We start from the raw sequence: 14,206 nt of genomic DNA, 5'->3' as shown, positions 1-14,206 counted from the left end.
GTGTGTGTGTGTGTGTGTGAGAGAGAGAGAGAGAGAGAGAGAGGGAGAGAGAGAGAGAGAGAGAGAGAGAGAGAGAGATTATTGTCAGTCAGAGTGAGTTTGCAGTGCCATATAGAAACCCACAACTGGACTTACTCATGCTAAAACATTTTTTTTTTAAACTTCCAAAACTGTCACACACATAAAAGGTCAATTAAATGATTGAATTTGAAGGACACTTATTTGTATTAACACTTTTTCCTCTGCAAATGGATCCTGAATATCTTAAATGTCCTTCTCTGTGTGATGTATAATGTAAAAGCATGGAGGGTCGTTCAGGTCTACTGAGTCCTCATCACACTGAGCCCAGCCCACTATGGTCGTTCTCTCTCAGGGCTAGCCTGGAATAATGAATTACAGTGGATGCCACAGGCGCTGAGTGAGCGGACCGCAAATGCACTCCATTTTAGCTGAAATGACCTTTCAGATCCTATTCAAATAGAAGTCTTCGGTTGACATGCTCTCTCCGTTATCTACTTCCCCAAAAGTCTTGTCAGTGTGATAGCTGATACGTTCAGACTGTTTTCTTTATTCATTCAGATATTTTGGTGACTGTTGCAGTGTCTCTTGGCTCGAGGTTGGTCGTTACTATTCCCCTTGGCACTTTAATTACAGCACAGTACATTGTGGAGGCAATTGCAGTATTGTGCTACGCATCTATAAATGTTTGATTCCAAAATAACAATAATGGATCCTTTACATCAAAATGTAAAATATCTGCCTAAATTGTGAGATATGCAGAACATGGACACCTAAGCCTCCACAATGTGATGAATGCACACCAAATCTTAATGTATTTGTGAATATCACAGAACATACATATAGATATCATCAATGTTTTTTGAACAAATATATCTCCTTACAATAATTGCAAGAGTAAAGAAAATATGCATAGTCGTTCAGCACCGAGATTATGGGGCTTTGGCTGTTCAGCTTGTAATGCTGTGTACAGCATTTTATGCCATGTCTGATGCTCTCTTCCACAGGACAATCACCCGTTGACACCATAAATCTCAGGTGATGGCGGTAGCATTTTATGCATCTCATCCAAATCGTTTCGAGTGCAAATTCAACACACACGCCCTGGATTAGAATTTGTAAATCAACATGGCATAGGCTACTAATATTCATTTAAAAATACCAGTCTAGCCTTTGTGCAAACGAAGGTAGCCTAGAGATGGGGTTTTACCCTGAATAGGTCTATATATAACGAGACTGAAAGAAAACTCGCAGAAAAGTTCACAAGTCTTATTTTATTTTTTCATGGATAACAGAAAATACACGCATCAATCACGCCAGCAACATAATGGTGCTATAGTATCAAAACCATGAAACTCTTCGGAGTATAACACTATAATATAACACGTTATACCCAAGATACAAGACACAAGAACAGAGCAACAGGCTGAGATGAGAAAGGTACTGTTGTAGTGAAAACGGTCTGATGCATAGACCTACTGTATGAGCAGTAATTCATGCATAAATTCACATCTGAATTAAATGAAGGCTAATTTAAGACCTATTGGTCACGAAAACGCCTTATTGTAGGTGATCTAACTAATGAAATGATAGAAAGACCAATAAACCAATAATACATTATCAGAATCGGCCTGTGTTCGGTCTCTTCATTTTTGTATTGGTCCTGAACTTTTCCATGCAAACATGCATGGCAACAACATGTGTGTGACATAAATATGCATTTTCAATCAAATGTGACTTCTGGTTGTATGTGTGAATACACGATGATCGAGGGTCTATATTCAAAGAGAAAGATAAATCGATAATAGCCTACTTGATGAAAGCTATGTTTTTGAGCAGAATGTGGAACACAAACTCCCAACCCGTTCAGTTGTTATTTCATCTTACTACCCAATATAATTAGTTTACACGTGTTTTGATAACTTTAAAGAAGATTGCCAGCGGTGCACAACGAATTGAGTCAAAATATAAAAGTTTGAGTTCATGGTCATGTTGCGTGGCATTTAGGCAATTGAATTTATTTCAATATAGAATAAGGTCATTTATTCACTTTAGGTCTACCTCATGCCGACGTGCATGCACCACATTTCCACCATTAGGAACGCATTCTAGTGGAGAGGGGTTAAAGGCTTCATCGGGCACATGTGCTTTCATGAGATCCCAGCACTATTTTGGCAAGTTAAACGGGACAGTGCAGGGCACGATGCCACACAAGAAGAGAGGTCGAATAGCCCCATAATGATTGACCTCTTTCCCAAATTAAAGTAGCCTAAACTGGGCCTAAAAGCATATCCCAACTGCCCAACTAATTTGTGGCCGGACGAAACATTTGATCTTCGCGATGACATTTGGAGTCCTTGTCCCAAAACAGAATTAGTCGAGTCAATATAGTCGGGGTACAATTTTGCCTTTATCCCTGTTTACTCTGGTCACTGCAAATTACACATAGCCTACAAATAGAGTCCCTCTCTGTAACGGTGCCGTAAGTCTTATACAATAGGCTATATAGCATGGGCATGCTTGATAGTAGTCTAACCCACACCCAGGCCAAACTTGTTCCACTTTAGCGTTTAATCATAGTTATATGAAGACTGATGAGTGACGCGCCAACAAAAATTGAAATCTTGGTCGTTGTGCAATTAGCCATAGTAACATTAGAGAACATGTATTCATCTGAGTAGGTTTACAATTTAGATCGAAACAAATAGCATAGGCCTGTATTTAGTGAAACCCCAGAATGTAGCCTAATGTTGATCTGTTTAAGTTATTACATTTGCCATTTTAACAGCATATACTATAGGCGTAAGATCCAGGTAAATAGACCTATGAGTAAATTGTAGGTGCAGAAAGTTGAGCTGAATGTTTTAAACGGATAAAGCCGTCCTAAACGCATAAACATTTTAATACAACAGTATGTTGAGTCTTATGGGTTTTTGTGTAACAAGTGCTTCCCATCTGTCTCATTCCACTTGTCGTGGTCTCTCGTAGACGATTACAGAAGCCTCGGACAGGTGCCTGAGGTATGTTGACCATCTAAACCCTGCGGAGCAGGCTTATAACAGCCGATCAACTTGGGGCAACATTGCTAAAAGTTGGAACAGGTCTCCAACCACTACTTTATTGTTAGGCTTTTGTGTGGTCCACCTTTCAACATGTTTACATTGCATGGGTTTATTGTCATCAGACTGGGTTTATTAAGGAGCAGATTTTCAGTGCCAATCGCCATTCATAAAAGTTCCCCCTCCCCCTGCATGGTATTTGTTCTGTATGACTGAGAATCTAAACCCATTAACCTCACGGAAATAGCCACCACGTGGCGTTCATTCTTTACTGTCACAAGTAAGACGTCCTGACACGTGAAACGTCCGTCTGGTCGGCTGTAAAACCTAGGCTACATGTGCGTGCTTTTGTGTTCATGAACATGACAAGGTAGATAAGCTCATATGTTGCTATTGGTGAATACAAGCGTCAACGGATCAAGGCTCTCTACCATTAGATTGATGGTGAAATAGGCCAACAACTTGGAGTGCAGCCTGAACAACGATTTAAACAATTTCGACAGACAGAATTAAGTGGGGGCTATAGGCCTACCCGAATCCATATATCATTTACTCCATTACTTTACCATAGGCCGAGAGATAAGACAACGCATGATCACGCTTGATCACAAAACGTACTCAAGTAATGGTAGGCTAGTCTATGAAATGACTTTGGAAATGTGTTAATTACTTAGTCTATTATTGAAATGAATAAGTGCCTCCTATAACTTTGGGAGAAAGTAATTGTGTACAGTGAGAGTCCAATTAATAACGCAGTGTATAGCCGTATAATCCGAAATCAAAATTCGCCCATACACCTATTTACAATGTAAGATCACAATAAATGCATTAAAAGTATTTCGTTAAATTAAAACTAAAACATAAACTGAAACTATTGCAAAAATCACCGGAGTTATTGTAACACCGAGTGAATATTTGAAACTTTGAACGAAAAACCCATGTTAACAACATGGTGATTTTGGCGGTGTATTGACAGCCATTGTGTGCCAACAACTTTAATTCAATGTTATCCAAATGTATTTAACATCGATTTTTGCCTACTGAACTTTACTTTTTAATTGAGTCAAATTCCAAGTTACAAGTATACAATGCAACGTTATTAGGCATATAGACCCTATTAGGCTACTGATTGCAATCTCTGATTTTAACTTCATACTTTACTTATAAATAAGAAGCCAACTATTTTATTTTTTACAAGGAGAACATCAACTACTGATTTGTGTACAATTAGCAATACAGGTTGTCCTATGTATTTTCTTTGACAATGCGACTGACAGTGGAACACACTCACCAATTTAAGAAAAATGCGTTTGATCTCAGTTCTAAATCAATTGTAATTAGTGCGGCAAAGCATAGCATTTCATGGTAAAAAATGTTTGGAATTGTATGTTTTTTGTATGTGTACATCCATGAGACTTATCCTTCAGTGATCTAATGACCAGAGACGGGATAGGCCTACGAAATAGGTGTCCCATCAGGCTATGGCCAATATCTATGAATTGTACCTGAAGAAGTTTATGTTACAAAAAAGACAACCTGTAAAGCCTTCCCAAAATGTTTTCAGCAAGTTCCCCCAATTAAAAAAAAAGTAGGCTCATTTAAGGTGGCCTAGCTTTAACATTTGTTTTTAAATCAGCCTTAACCTAATCATGTGTGGTAGGCCTAATAACGAAAAAGACGTCCATGATAAACGTCTGATACATTTACAGTTGAAAAGGCCCTTTCGCATAAATAAATAATTTCTATAGATGGGGCTGCATACAATTAGCATTATCTGAGCAAGACCTTAATTGCGTTCGGGGCAAGCAGCGGTTTGTGCGGGGCTGTGGTAAACTCGATTAGGACCTCTATGGCGAAATCCCAACCGATCCTTAAAGAACAATCGTAATTCAAAGGATAGGCTACTTATTTACGCCAGACTGATCAGACGGATTAACAGTTATAAAAACCTATAAATCATCTCCACCCCAACATTTTCAAGTGTCCATTCGGCAAGCATGACTCAGGCAGTCTATTTGATTGACGAAACATTGCGTAAAGGACTGGATAATGATAATTGTATAAAGGATGATTTAATCTTGGTTTATCAGTTCATCCACGTTATACACTCAAACTTTACTAAACACGACGTTAAGAATAGACAACAATAAAGATACATTTTATGGCGTTTAAAGCGTTCATGTGAGGACTTGCGGATTTCATATGTTCTTCGACTGCGCTCGTGACCTAGGATAAAAAAGCAAAGCTTTCACCGAGACAGAACCACATAAATTATACAGAATCATCAAATGGAGAGACGTGCTTTCACGTTTTGAAAAGCACAGGAAGCTGGCGGATTTGGGCCGACCCCTGGTGACAGAGCTGATATCTTAGCGACCCATTCATCGGGAGGGACGGTGACCGGGGGTAAGGGAGGGAGGGGTGCGAGTAGGGCACATCTGCAACGGTCTCACAGCCCTATGATCTGTGAGCTGGCACAGACCACAGCGTCCATTCACAAATCCTTACGCGTCACCTTTTGTAGTGGGGGGTTCTCGATCCATAGTAGCGAGTCCTCGTGACGTCTTTTAGACAATCCTACCCAGAAAAAAACAGAGGAAAAATAAGTTTAGGAACTCAAAAGACACATAGCATGCTCACAAGGACATGTGATTTATGGAAAAGCAGTGGGGGGGGGGGGGGGGGGGGGGGAACAACATTAGCATACACGATGAATACAAAATTGTTAGGCTCAATTCAGCATAGGCAATATTGTAATTTTAAAACGAATGTAGTGTATACACTCAAAAAGAATATACTCCTATCAGTTGAAATATGGATCAGATGAGAAAACAATCTGAACAATAAAAGGGATGGGGGCTCCACATAAATAGGGCCCATAGGCCTCCAGCATATTTCAAAAGTTCCTCAGACTGAATGTTTCGGACTGAACAACTGTCACTTCTCTAATCATGCAAATTCAAGAAGGCAATTGAGAAATATGTCTCACTTAAGCCTAACATGGGCACTATGAATGCAAGTAGCTTTAACATTTAGCCTACATAACATGTTAGTCATTTAGCAGGCGCACTGTAGGACAAACGAAATGTATATTATTTACTTTGTTTGGAAGAACATTTGACAGGTTTGGGTTGTATGCATACATGGCCTTATGGGTGATCAATATTTCCTCCTCACCTGACGGTGCACAGAATAAATAAATGCAAAACATACATTTTACATAAACTCATCTGAGTTACTGGTTATTTCCATGTATTTACTAAGGAACATTTTCATCAGATTAAAGGGACAATTTGGGATTCAAACAACAAAGCGGTCACCCGCCACTTTTTGGTAAAACAGCTGAGGGATAGGGCTGGTGAAATTTAACCACTCTCAAATGTATAAACAGAGCTATGGATGCAAGGACTGACCATCCATGAGATCAAAATTATAGTTTTAACCATGCTTTAAAGCTACATAGTGTTTGTTTACAATTACATTGTTTACAAACAATGGCGTAAAACCAGTTTATATTTGGGGTTTTGATGGGTTAAGACAGTTGAACTAAGCTCATTAGGCATTTAAGTTATATTCTTCAAGTATCAATCATATATATCATTAGCCTAATTTAAATGTCCAAAAGTGGATGAACCAATCCCAGATTGGCACTTTAACGACACCGATGAGGGTAAAATCGTCATTCCGTGTAATGTTTAGTGTTAAGCAACTTAAATTATCAGACCGATTTTGTAAGTGAAGAAACTTTTCACTGGGACTGTTTCAGTAGCTCTATTGATATTTACAGGCAATATATTGGGGGGGTATAGGTTAATCACGATAGCATCCATATAGCCTTCATGATCATTGTTTTTGTGATTTATAATGACTTGTACACAATGACTTGTCTTTGGCTTTATTCATTCTAGGCAAAGGTGGCCCTACGAGGAGCCGTTCTCAATATGAAATCCCCAGGAATTTGTTGAAATGTACTGCTTTTGGGTGAGTAGGCTATCTGATTTCCTTCGCTGGGGCAGTGTCCATTCAGGAAAAAGTATAGGGTTCCTGTCAGGACGCAATGTTTTGTCTGGTGGATTATAGGTGCGGAAGTGCGAATAGGCAAGAAATCTTTAGCAAATTAAGTATGCTAAGGGTAGGCTGAACGCTTGCAAAACAGGTGTGTAGTTTTATTATGAGCTTTTATTAGCTTTAATTAGGCCACCGGTGTGCTTTTTGCCATTGACTACCAGCTGAATATTATGAACAATATGCAGTGCTCTCTAGATCAACAACAACACAGGATAATTTTAATTATGTTACATGCGCGCAAAATAAAAAAATATATCAATGCGGCATATTGGCCTACACTAAAGCAAACGCATTTCACTACGCTTTATAGGGGGCGTTACTGCCAAACTGACGCAATGGCAAATCTCATGTAGCCTATGAGAGATGAGTAACTGTTTAGCAAACTTCAAACTAAAGGACCAATGTGGTTGTGCTTTTAGTTGCAAAAATGGCGACGAAGTTGCACTCTTTCGAATTATGGTACGTAAAATATAGGCTAGGCTGAATGCTTATTATTACTTCAACATTCATCCATTGAAATGCCTTTGAAAATAGGACTAGGCCTATGTGTTCCATTTGTTGGATGAAAATGTATATAGGCCTGGATTAGCTATCCAGCTATTTGGACAACACAGTCTAAACAGCGAATTTCACAAAATTGTGACGTCCACAAAATGTGAGGATGATACGAGTGTCTAGTGAATGCCCATTTCACTAAAAGTCATGATGCTTGGTTAACAGATTTGGAGACAACACCATAAATGGGCTATAAAATGATAACCAGTTATCCAAAGGCTGCCATGCAGATCAAGATATCTATTTGACCTACAAGCATGAAAAATAACCCAATCTCTAACCCTAACCCTAACCCTAACCCAAAATAAGACCACTCCCAATCTCTAAGAATCCCAACCATCACAACATACAGACGAGGTAGACACTACCATAATAGTTATCATAGCCTCATGATGCCATTTATCAGAATAAAGGCCATCATTTATGACTCGACTTAAAATCAGGTCACATCCTCAAGTCGCCCCTGTTTTGCTGTGTTTGACAGTGCGAGGCAAAGGGGGGTTAGAGGCCAAGCCTCTGCGGTAGCGGGCTGTCTGCGTCGCCATTGTCTCCTGCTCATTTAGCGCTCAAGATAATCTGGGCATCCATCAGAAGTGAGAAACAATCACAGCATGATAGTGGCCTATCTAATTACATAATTTACTCCAAACTTTCACTTCATCAGCTGCGGAGATAAGACGGGCATTGCGTCGTGGGGCCATTGCCGCTCCCATATCGTGCGTTGTGAAGCAATGCTCGAAAATGGATGACGTAGATTTCTTTTTTAATGAAAATCAACTCCTGGGTGGAAATGTAGCCTAGCATTTTATGGATTACAGTGTTACTAGACTATCGGTATGTACACTGTTGGGCATTTAGGCTACGCAAAATCGGTCTAAAGATACATTTTAAAGCACAAACGTTCTCTAAAATTCACCAGGTTACTTTTAGGCCTAACATTTTTGCAGGAGGTCCAGTGCAAGGCTAAAACAAAACAATGTGTAGTCCTATTCATACTCATATTCTCTGTTGAGCAGACAACCACTAAACACGAAAAATGTGTTAGCCTGAACAATCGATTGAACAGACTGGACTAAACAAACTAAACATAAGGGCATAGCCGAACGAGCCCTATGGCTTCTCTTTGAAACACTGAAAGGCTATTTCCCGCAGGACAATGCGGCTCAGTAAGACAAAAAACGAGGCACCTAATTATAGAGTCTTAGCATGCCACAGAAGCAGTGTAATTTGAAAATGCCCTATTCGAGAGTAATTTCGCCTCCCCCTACACTCCTTAAACACAAGCCTATTGCTGGGTGTCCAAACATAAATAGCACAAGGAACGTTGGGACGGATTCACAAGCTGTCTAACAACACTTCACCACACCACTGTAAATTGTTGGCTGCTCATGGGCCAGTGGGCTATACCATGTGTATTTACGGGAAGGTAGAGTAGAAATTCGGCTGATCTATATCCAATCGCATGATATACATTTCTAAAAAATCACAATAAAGACATACAGCCTACTGCTTCCCGTTAGCGTATTATAACAACAATGTCAAACAACATTTCTCACAATGTTAAAAAATACAATTGAATTATCGTGTATTGTCAGCAAAATTGATATATTTGCAAGACGGCATGAATCCAGTGCTAAATACAAATATATATATATGTATATTGTGCAAGGGTCCTCACTCACTCAGACGCTCCTTCAGTCCGTCAGCAATGCCCTTTTACGCACAGCGAAATCTAAGATTTAAAAAAAATAGTCTGGCCTAAACTCTATATATCTATATGCACACGCTATGGATCCTGTTTTCAAAGAAAACTACCAAGGAGTTGGTCAGTAAAGTTACACTTAGTTTTGTCTTTGGCGCGACTCTATATCATGTGCGCCGTGAACACAACAGTTTGTTTGCATCACTGATTCCTTTTAAAGGGCTATGGACCCATTTTAACTCGACCGCGGCGTCGCGAGCACAGACTACAGCGATCACCCTACCACTAAATAGCCTAGATAATATCAGGGGCATATCAGGAGAGAATAAGTACACACTGTATGTATGTCTATGATTGGCAACCAGAATTATACACACAATTATTAGGTTTTGGAAACTATAGGCCTGGACTGGTCATGCCCTATCCCGATGCCAGAGTCAGCAATAGCGCTATTTAAGTGTATCCTACATCACTCCTGAAAAATGTTTGTCTAATGTCAAAATGCAACACAATGCACCATAAGCAGACTTGAGGTCCAAAATAGGCTAAAAAGAAAGCCCAATACTCAGCAAGCTTAGGCTATATGAACCAAAATTCAGTGTAGGCCTACATTTGTAGACTTCTAGTGCTTACTTATTCCAGAGAGGATATAGTTCAATGCGAGCTGAACGAACTCACATGTTAACCTCCAACCCAATTTTTGTTGCTGCATAGGGCTATCCTTATTGCGTGCATGGTAGCGTTGTTGGTTCTAGTTTCGACAAAACCATAGATGTATGGACTAAAATATCATACAGAATCACACAATGTAGCCTAATATATAATGTTCATGATTATTATTAACCAACCGTCACATATTCATCATATTTTCAATGCAAATTAACATGGAATGAAGTTGAATGCATTATTGGCCATACACAAAAGCAAGATTAGACTCAAACCCAAATTAATCGATTTAATTGTTATATAGCCTACATCAGATGAATTTAAGGTTCTCATCGCACCGTTTTATTAGAGAACACTTTTGCTTTAAAAAGGCGAGGTTTGACGTAGGTCGATTACTCGCGAGTCACTGTCACATGGTGAAATTTCTCCCAGTCTATTGGTCGAAGGCACGTGTCTAGGATAGCGGCCGCAACGTCACTTGGGGGCTCGTATTGAAAATAAGAACAAAACTCCAGAGTGAGTGTATTTCAGGATCAGTTAGAAGCCTCTTTATTTACCCTTAGTTTAGACATTGAAGCACTTTTATTGAATAGACTGAATACGGACAGTACCACATTGGATCCGCAAATGACAGATGTTGTATATCCAGTTCAACAATATAGGATAGCCAAGTTTGGGGATATATGACCAAAACTATGTTTTTCTCTGTGGACACTATCGCACAGGTTTGCATGGTGTGTATGGTGTCCAAGATACTCCCCAATATTTGAGTTTTTTTCTAAATTTATTCCACAAATTTTTAAGTCCTCCCTATTAAGTGGATTGTGTGCATTTCAGTGCGGGAGAGTAATAAAGGGGTTAAGGAGAGAAACGTGGAAAGTGTATCAGTATGGAAGAAAATGATCATAGCAACAGAGATGCGGAGCGTCAAGGGTCGGCGGATGAGTCAAACAGAGGGATCCTTCCCCTTTTACAAGCGCCGGGCAACCTGCAGATCACGCATCGAGTCACCAATTTCTTCATCGACAATATTCTACGACCGGACTTTGGGCGGAAAAAAGAAGGAAACACTAACCGTGAAGAAAGTAGTCTCGCCACCAGAGAGAACCACAGCCCAGCCGCACCAAGAACAGAGCAGGTGGGGAGTACTGTGCCAGCGGAGGGAGTTTCTTCCCCTCATCCAGTCAGCGAGGCGAAGAAGGGTGAAATAGAGACCGAAGAGTCCCTGAAACCACGCCGAGAGAATGGAGATCAGTGCCTGAGCTCGGACTCGGATAGTTCTCAAGCCAGCTCAAATCAACCAAACAAACAGCCTATGCTCTGGCCAGCTTGGGTGTACTGCACCAGATACTCGGACAGGCCCTCATCAGGTACGATGCATTTTCCATTTTTTTGTAACCTGAAATACCCTATGTAACACTGACCTCAAATGCCTTGACCGAGTTCTTTCAGTAGAGCAGGGCAAACCTGTGAAGACTATTATAACAAGTGAAAGATAGTAAGAAGAAGACAAATGTTGCAAAATCTTCAACATTTCTTAATGCTTAATGCAAAACATAATCGGAGCAAGAAAAACGCAATTTAGCCGGAATTTGTTCAATGTCCATCAAAGCTATTGCTAAACACGTTTTTAATAGGACAATTTTAAGACAACCAAAAGTGCACATAATATAATCTTGTACTGAAATTATAACACGTATGTAGCCTAAACGTATATTAGGCTTCTCATTAATGTTAAGCTTCTGCCTAATTTGTGTGCGGGATAATTATGAATGCAAATGGTTAGACTCAAAAGTTATTTTAGCCTTATATATTTTTTTTTAATAAAACGATTTCGGAGTAACACTGCACAAATATTTTTTTCTAAATTGGCCTTTTTTAATTTCAACATAGGCTATGCTATTGTCTTTGCGGTGGCTTTAGCCATTGCTTTTTACCAGACTAGGCTACTTATGAATAAGATACGATCAGCGCGATTGTTGCCAAAATTATAGGTCCTGAAGATAATTTCTGGATCTCTAAAAAAATTATGGTTACCGAACTTGATGTAGGAAAGGCTAATTTACACGACACTTCTCTTTCTCTCTCTCTCTTTTGTTTATGCATTTTCATAACTTTTAACAATGGAGTAGGCTAGCCAAGATCTAGTGTTCGGCATTTAGCAGATACAAATCAGAGTAGGCTATCCGTTACTACTCCACATGCTTTTTGCAGAAAAACCTTTCTATTATGGCAAGGTCATATTCGAATGCATTTTGTATTCATGTATAAAAATCGTATAGTACAAAATGTTCTCATGCATTATGTAACGTTGGTTAGCTTGGAGTAGACAACACTATTCTATTCCTCCTTTGCAGTTTGGTAGGCCTATTACCAATAGGCTGTATATCTTTTTTTTAAGTTGCAGTTTTAAAGTAATTTTCCCACCTACAATTTGCAGGCATGTTCATATTGAATCATCTTGCTTTCATAGTCTTAGCCTAGCCTACTTACCAAATAGACTTCACCACATTATACCAAATCATTTGGGCAGGCAATCTCGTACTAGGGCTACTCGATATTATGTAGGTTAAAGCCTTTGATGATGAGGCAATTTCTTTTTCTTCCATTTTGCACTGTTTCAATGCAATTCATCCTGGTTATCTACCAAAGCCCAAACTCGGAACCGTAGGGGTAATTTGGATAGCCAAAGACCCAATTCAGTGACCTGCTGAATCTAGGCCAATGTATTCCACATGGTATCACCAACTTGCCTACATTAGCTTATATGTAAGAGTGTACAGTGGTAAATCAATTATTCACAAAGATTTCTTTTGATGATTATCTTTTAGGCCTCTGTTCAGCAATCCCTGCAATGACCATAACAGACCATAACTACAGGCCTACTGCTGTAACTCCTACGCTCTATCTAACCCATCTAGCCTTCATCTCTTCCAATGAATAGTCATGGTCTTAAAGCGATAAATTCAGAGTTGTGGAACTAATATTTAATTATGAATATTCTTAATATGTATAATGAGTCTTGAGTGGGCGTAATTTAGTTGGTATGCATTGCAATGGCAAAATAATACTAAAATCATTATTTTTGCATAATTTAGGTGATGCCGCAAAATAAATACACTGGCACGCCAAGCTTTCACTTTTTTGACAATTTGATTGGTTTTGGCTAATACACATTATTTCCCCAAACCACAGGACCAAGATCTCGAAAACCAAAGAAGAAAACACCCAGCAAAGAGGACAAGCGACCAAGGACGGCCTTCACAGCTGAACAGCTACAAAGACTTAAGACCGAGTTTCAAACCAACCGGTATCTAACCGAACAGAGGCGGCAGAGCCTGGCGCAAGAACTCGGCCTTAACGAATCTCAAATCAAAATCTGGTTCCAAAACAAAAGGGCAAAAATCAAGAAGGCCACCGGCGCAAAAAACAGTCTTGCCTTGCACCTGATGGCACAGGGACTGTACAATCATGCTACAACGTCAAAAGACGAAAAATCAGATAGCGATTGATATCGAGAGAGAACAGATCAGTATATTTACAATGCAATAATTTCATCGAATAAAGGGCCAGTGTATAGAATATACCAGCATAAATTGATACGAAAATATATATAGATATTTCTGCAATATCATGTCTATGAAAAGATTATGTGAAAAGGTATGTTTTCAATATACTGTAATCTTGTGTTGTTTTCTTCCAGGAAGTATACATGCTTATACGCTTCATTTTATATTGCTATTCATATCCATTTTACATATAGCGCTTTTACCTGGCACTTGACGTTCATATCTGTCAGTGAAGTGAAAAACAACTTGCTTAAGTCCAAAGAATATTTTCTGCTGCATCCAGGCAACTGTGAATCTTAATAAATTGCTGACAATATATTTTATTTTCATGGTTGTTGGTTTTATTGGGGTTGTGGTTTGTGTAAAAAGGACACAGCAAGGGTTTTTTGAAGGTCAGTTATGTGCAGATTTAATTGGACAGTGCATTTTGATACTATTTTTTTGAAAATCCGTATAGTCCTACAGAAACCGTTTATAATCACAAAAGTGATCGAGATGGGTAGCACTGTTTTGGTTAACAATCAGCTTACCTAAAATGTTACTACATAGACATACATGTAGTTGTGTAC

The 14,206-nt window shown here is 39.2% G+C and overlaps 1 protein-coding gene across 1 annotated transcript; it reads left to right on the top strand.

Moving 5' to 3' along the window:
• Nucleotides 1–10,957: 10,957 nt before the first annotated feature.
• en2a (engrailed homeobox 2a) lies at nucleotides 10,958–13,580 on the top strand (the record flags this gene model as incomplete). The annotated part of the gene is made up of 2 exons (XM_083666091.1): nucleotides 10,958–11,438; nucleotides 13,264–13,580. The coding sequence occupies 2 exons, from the start codon at nucleotides 10,958–10,960 to the stop codon at nucleotides 13,578–13,580; spliced, it is 798 nt and encodes a 265-aa protein (XP_083522217.1).
• Between the last annotated feature and the right edge of the window lie 626 nt (nucleotides 13,581–14,206).

This window comes from Argentina silus (genome assembly GCF_951799395.1).
Source record: "Argentina silus genome assembly, chromosome: 1".
Taxonomy (NCBI): domain Eukaryota; kingdom Metazoa; phylum Chordata; class Actinopteri; order Argentiniformes; family Argentinidae; genus Argentina; species Argentina silus.
The sequence above is the reverse complement of the archived record's forward strand: the minus strand, read 5'-3'. Positions and strand labels throughout refer to the sequence as shown.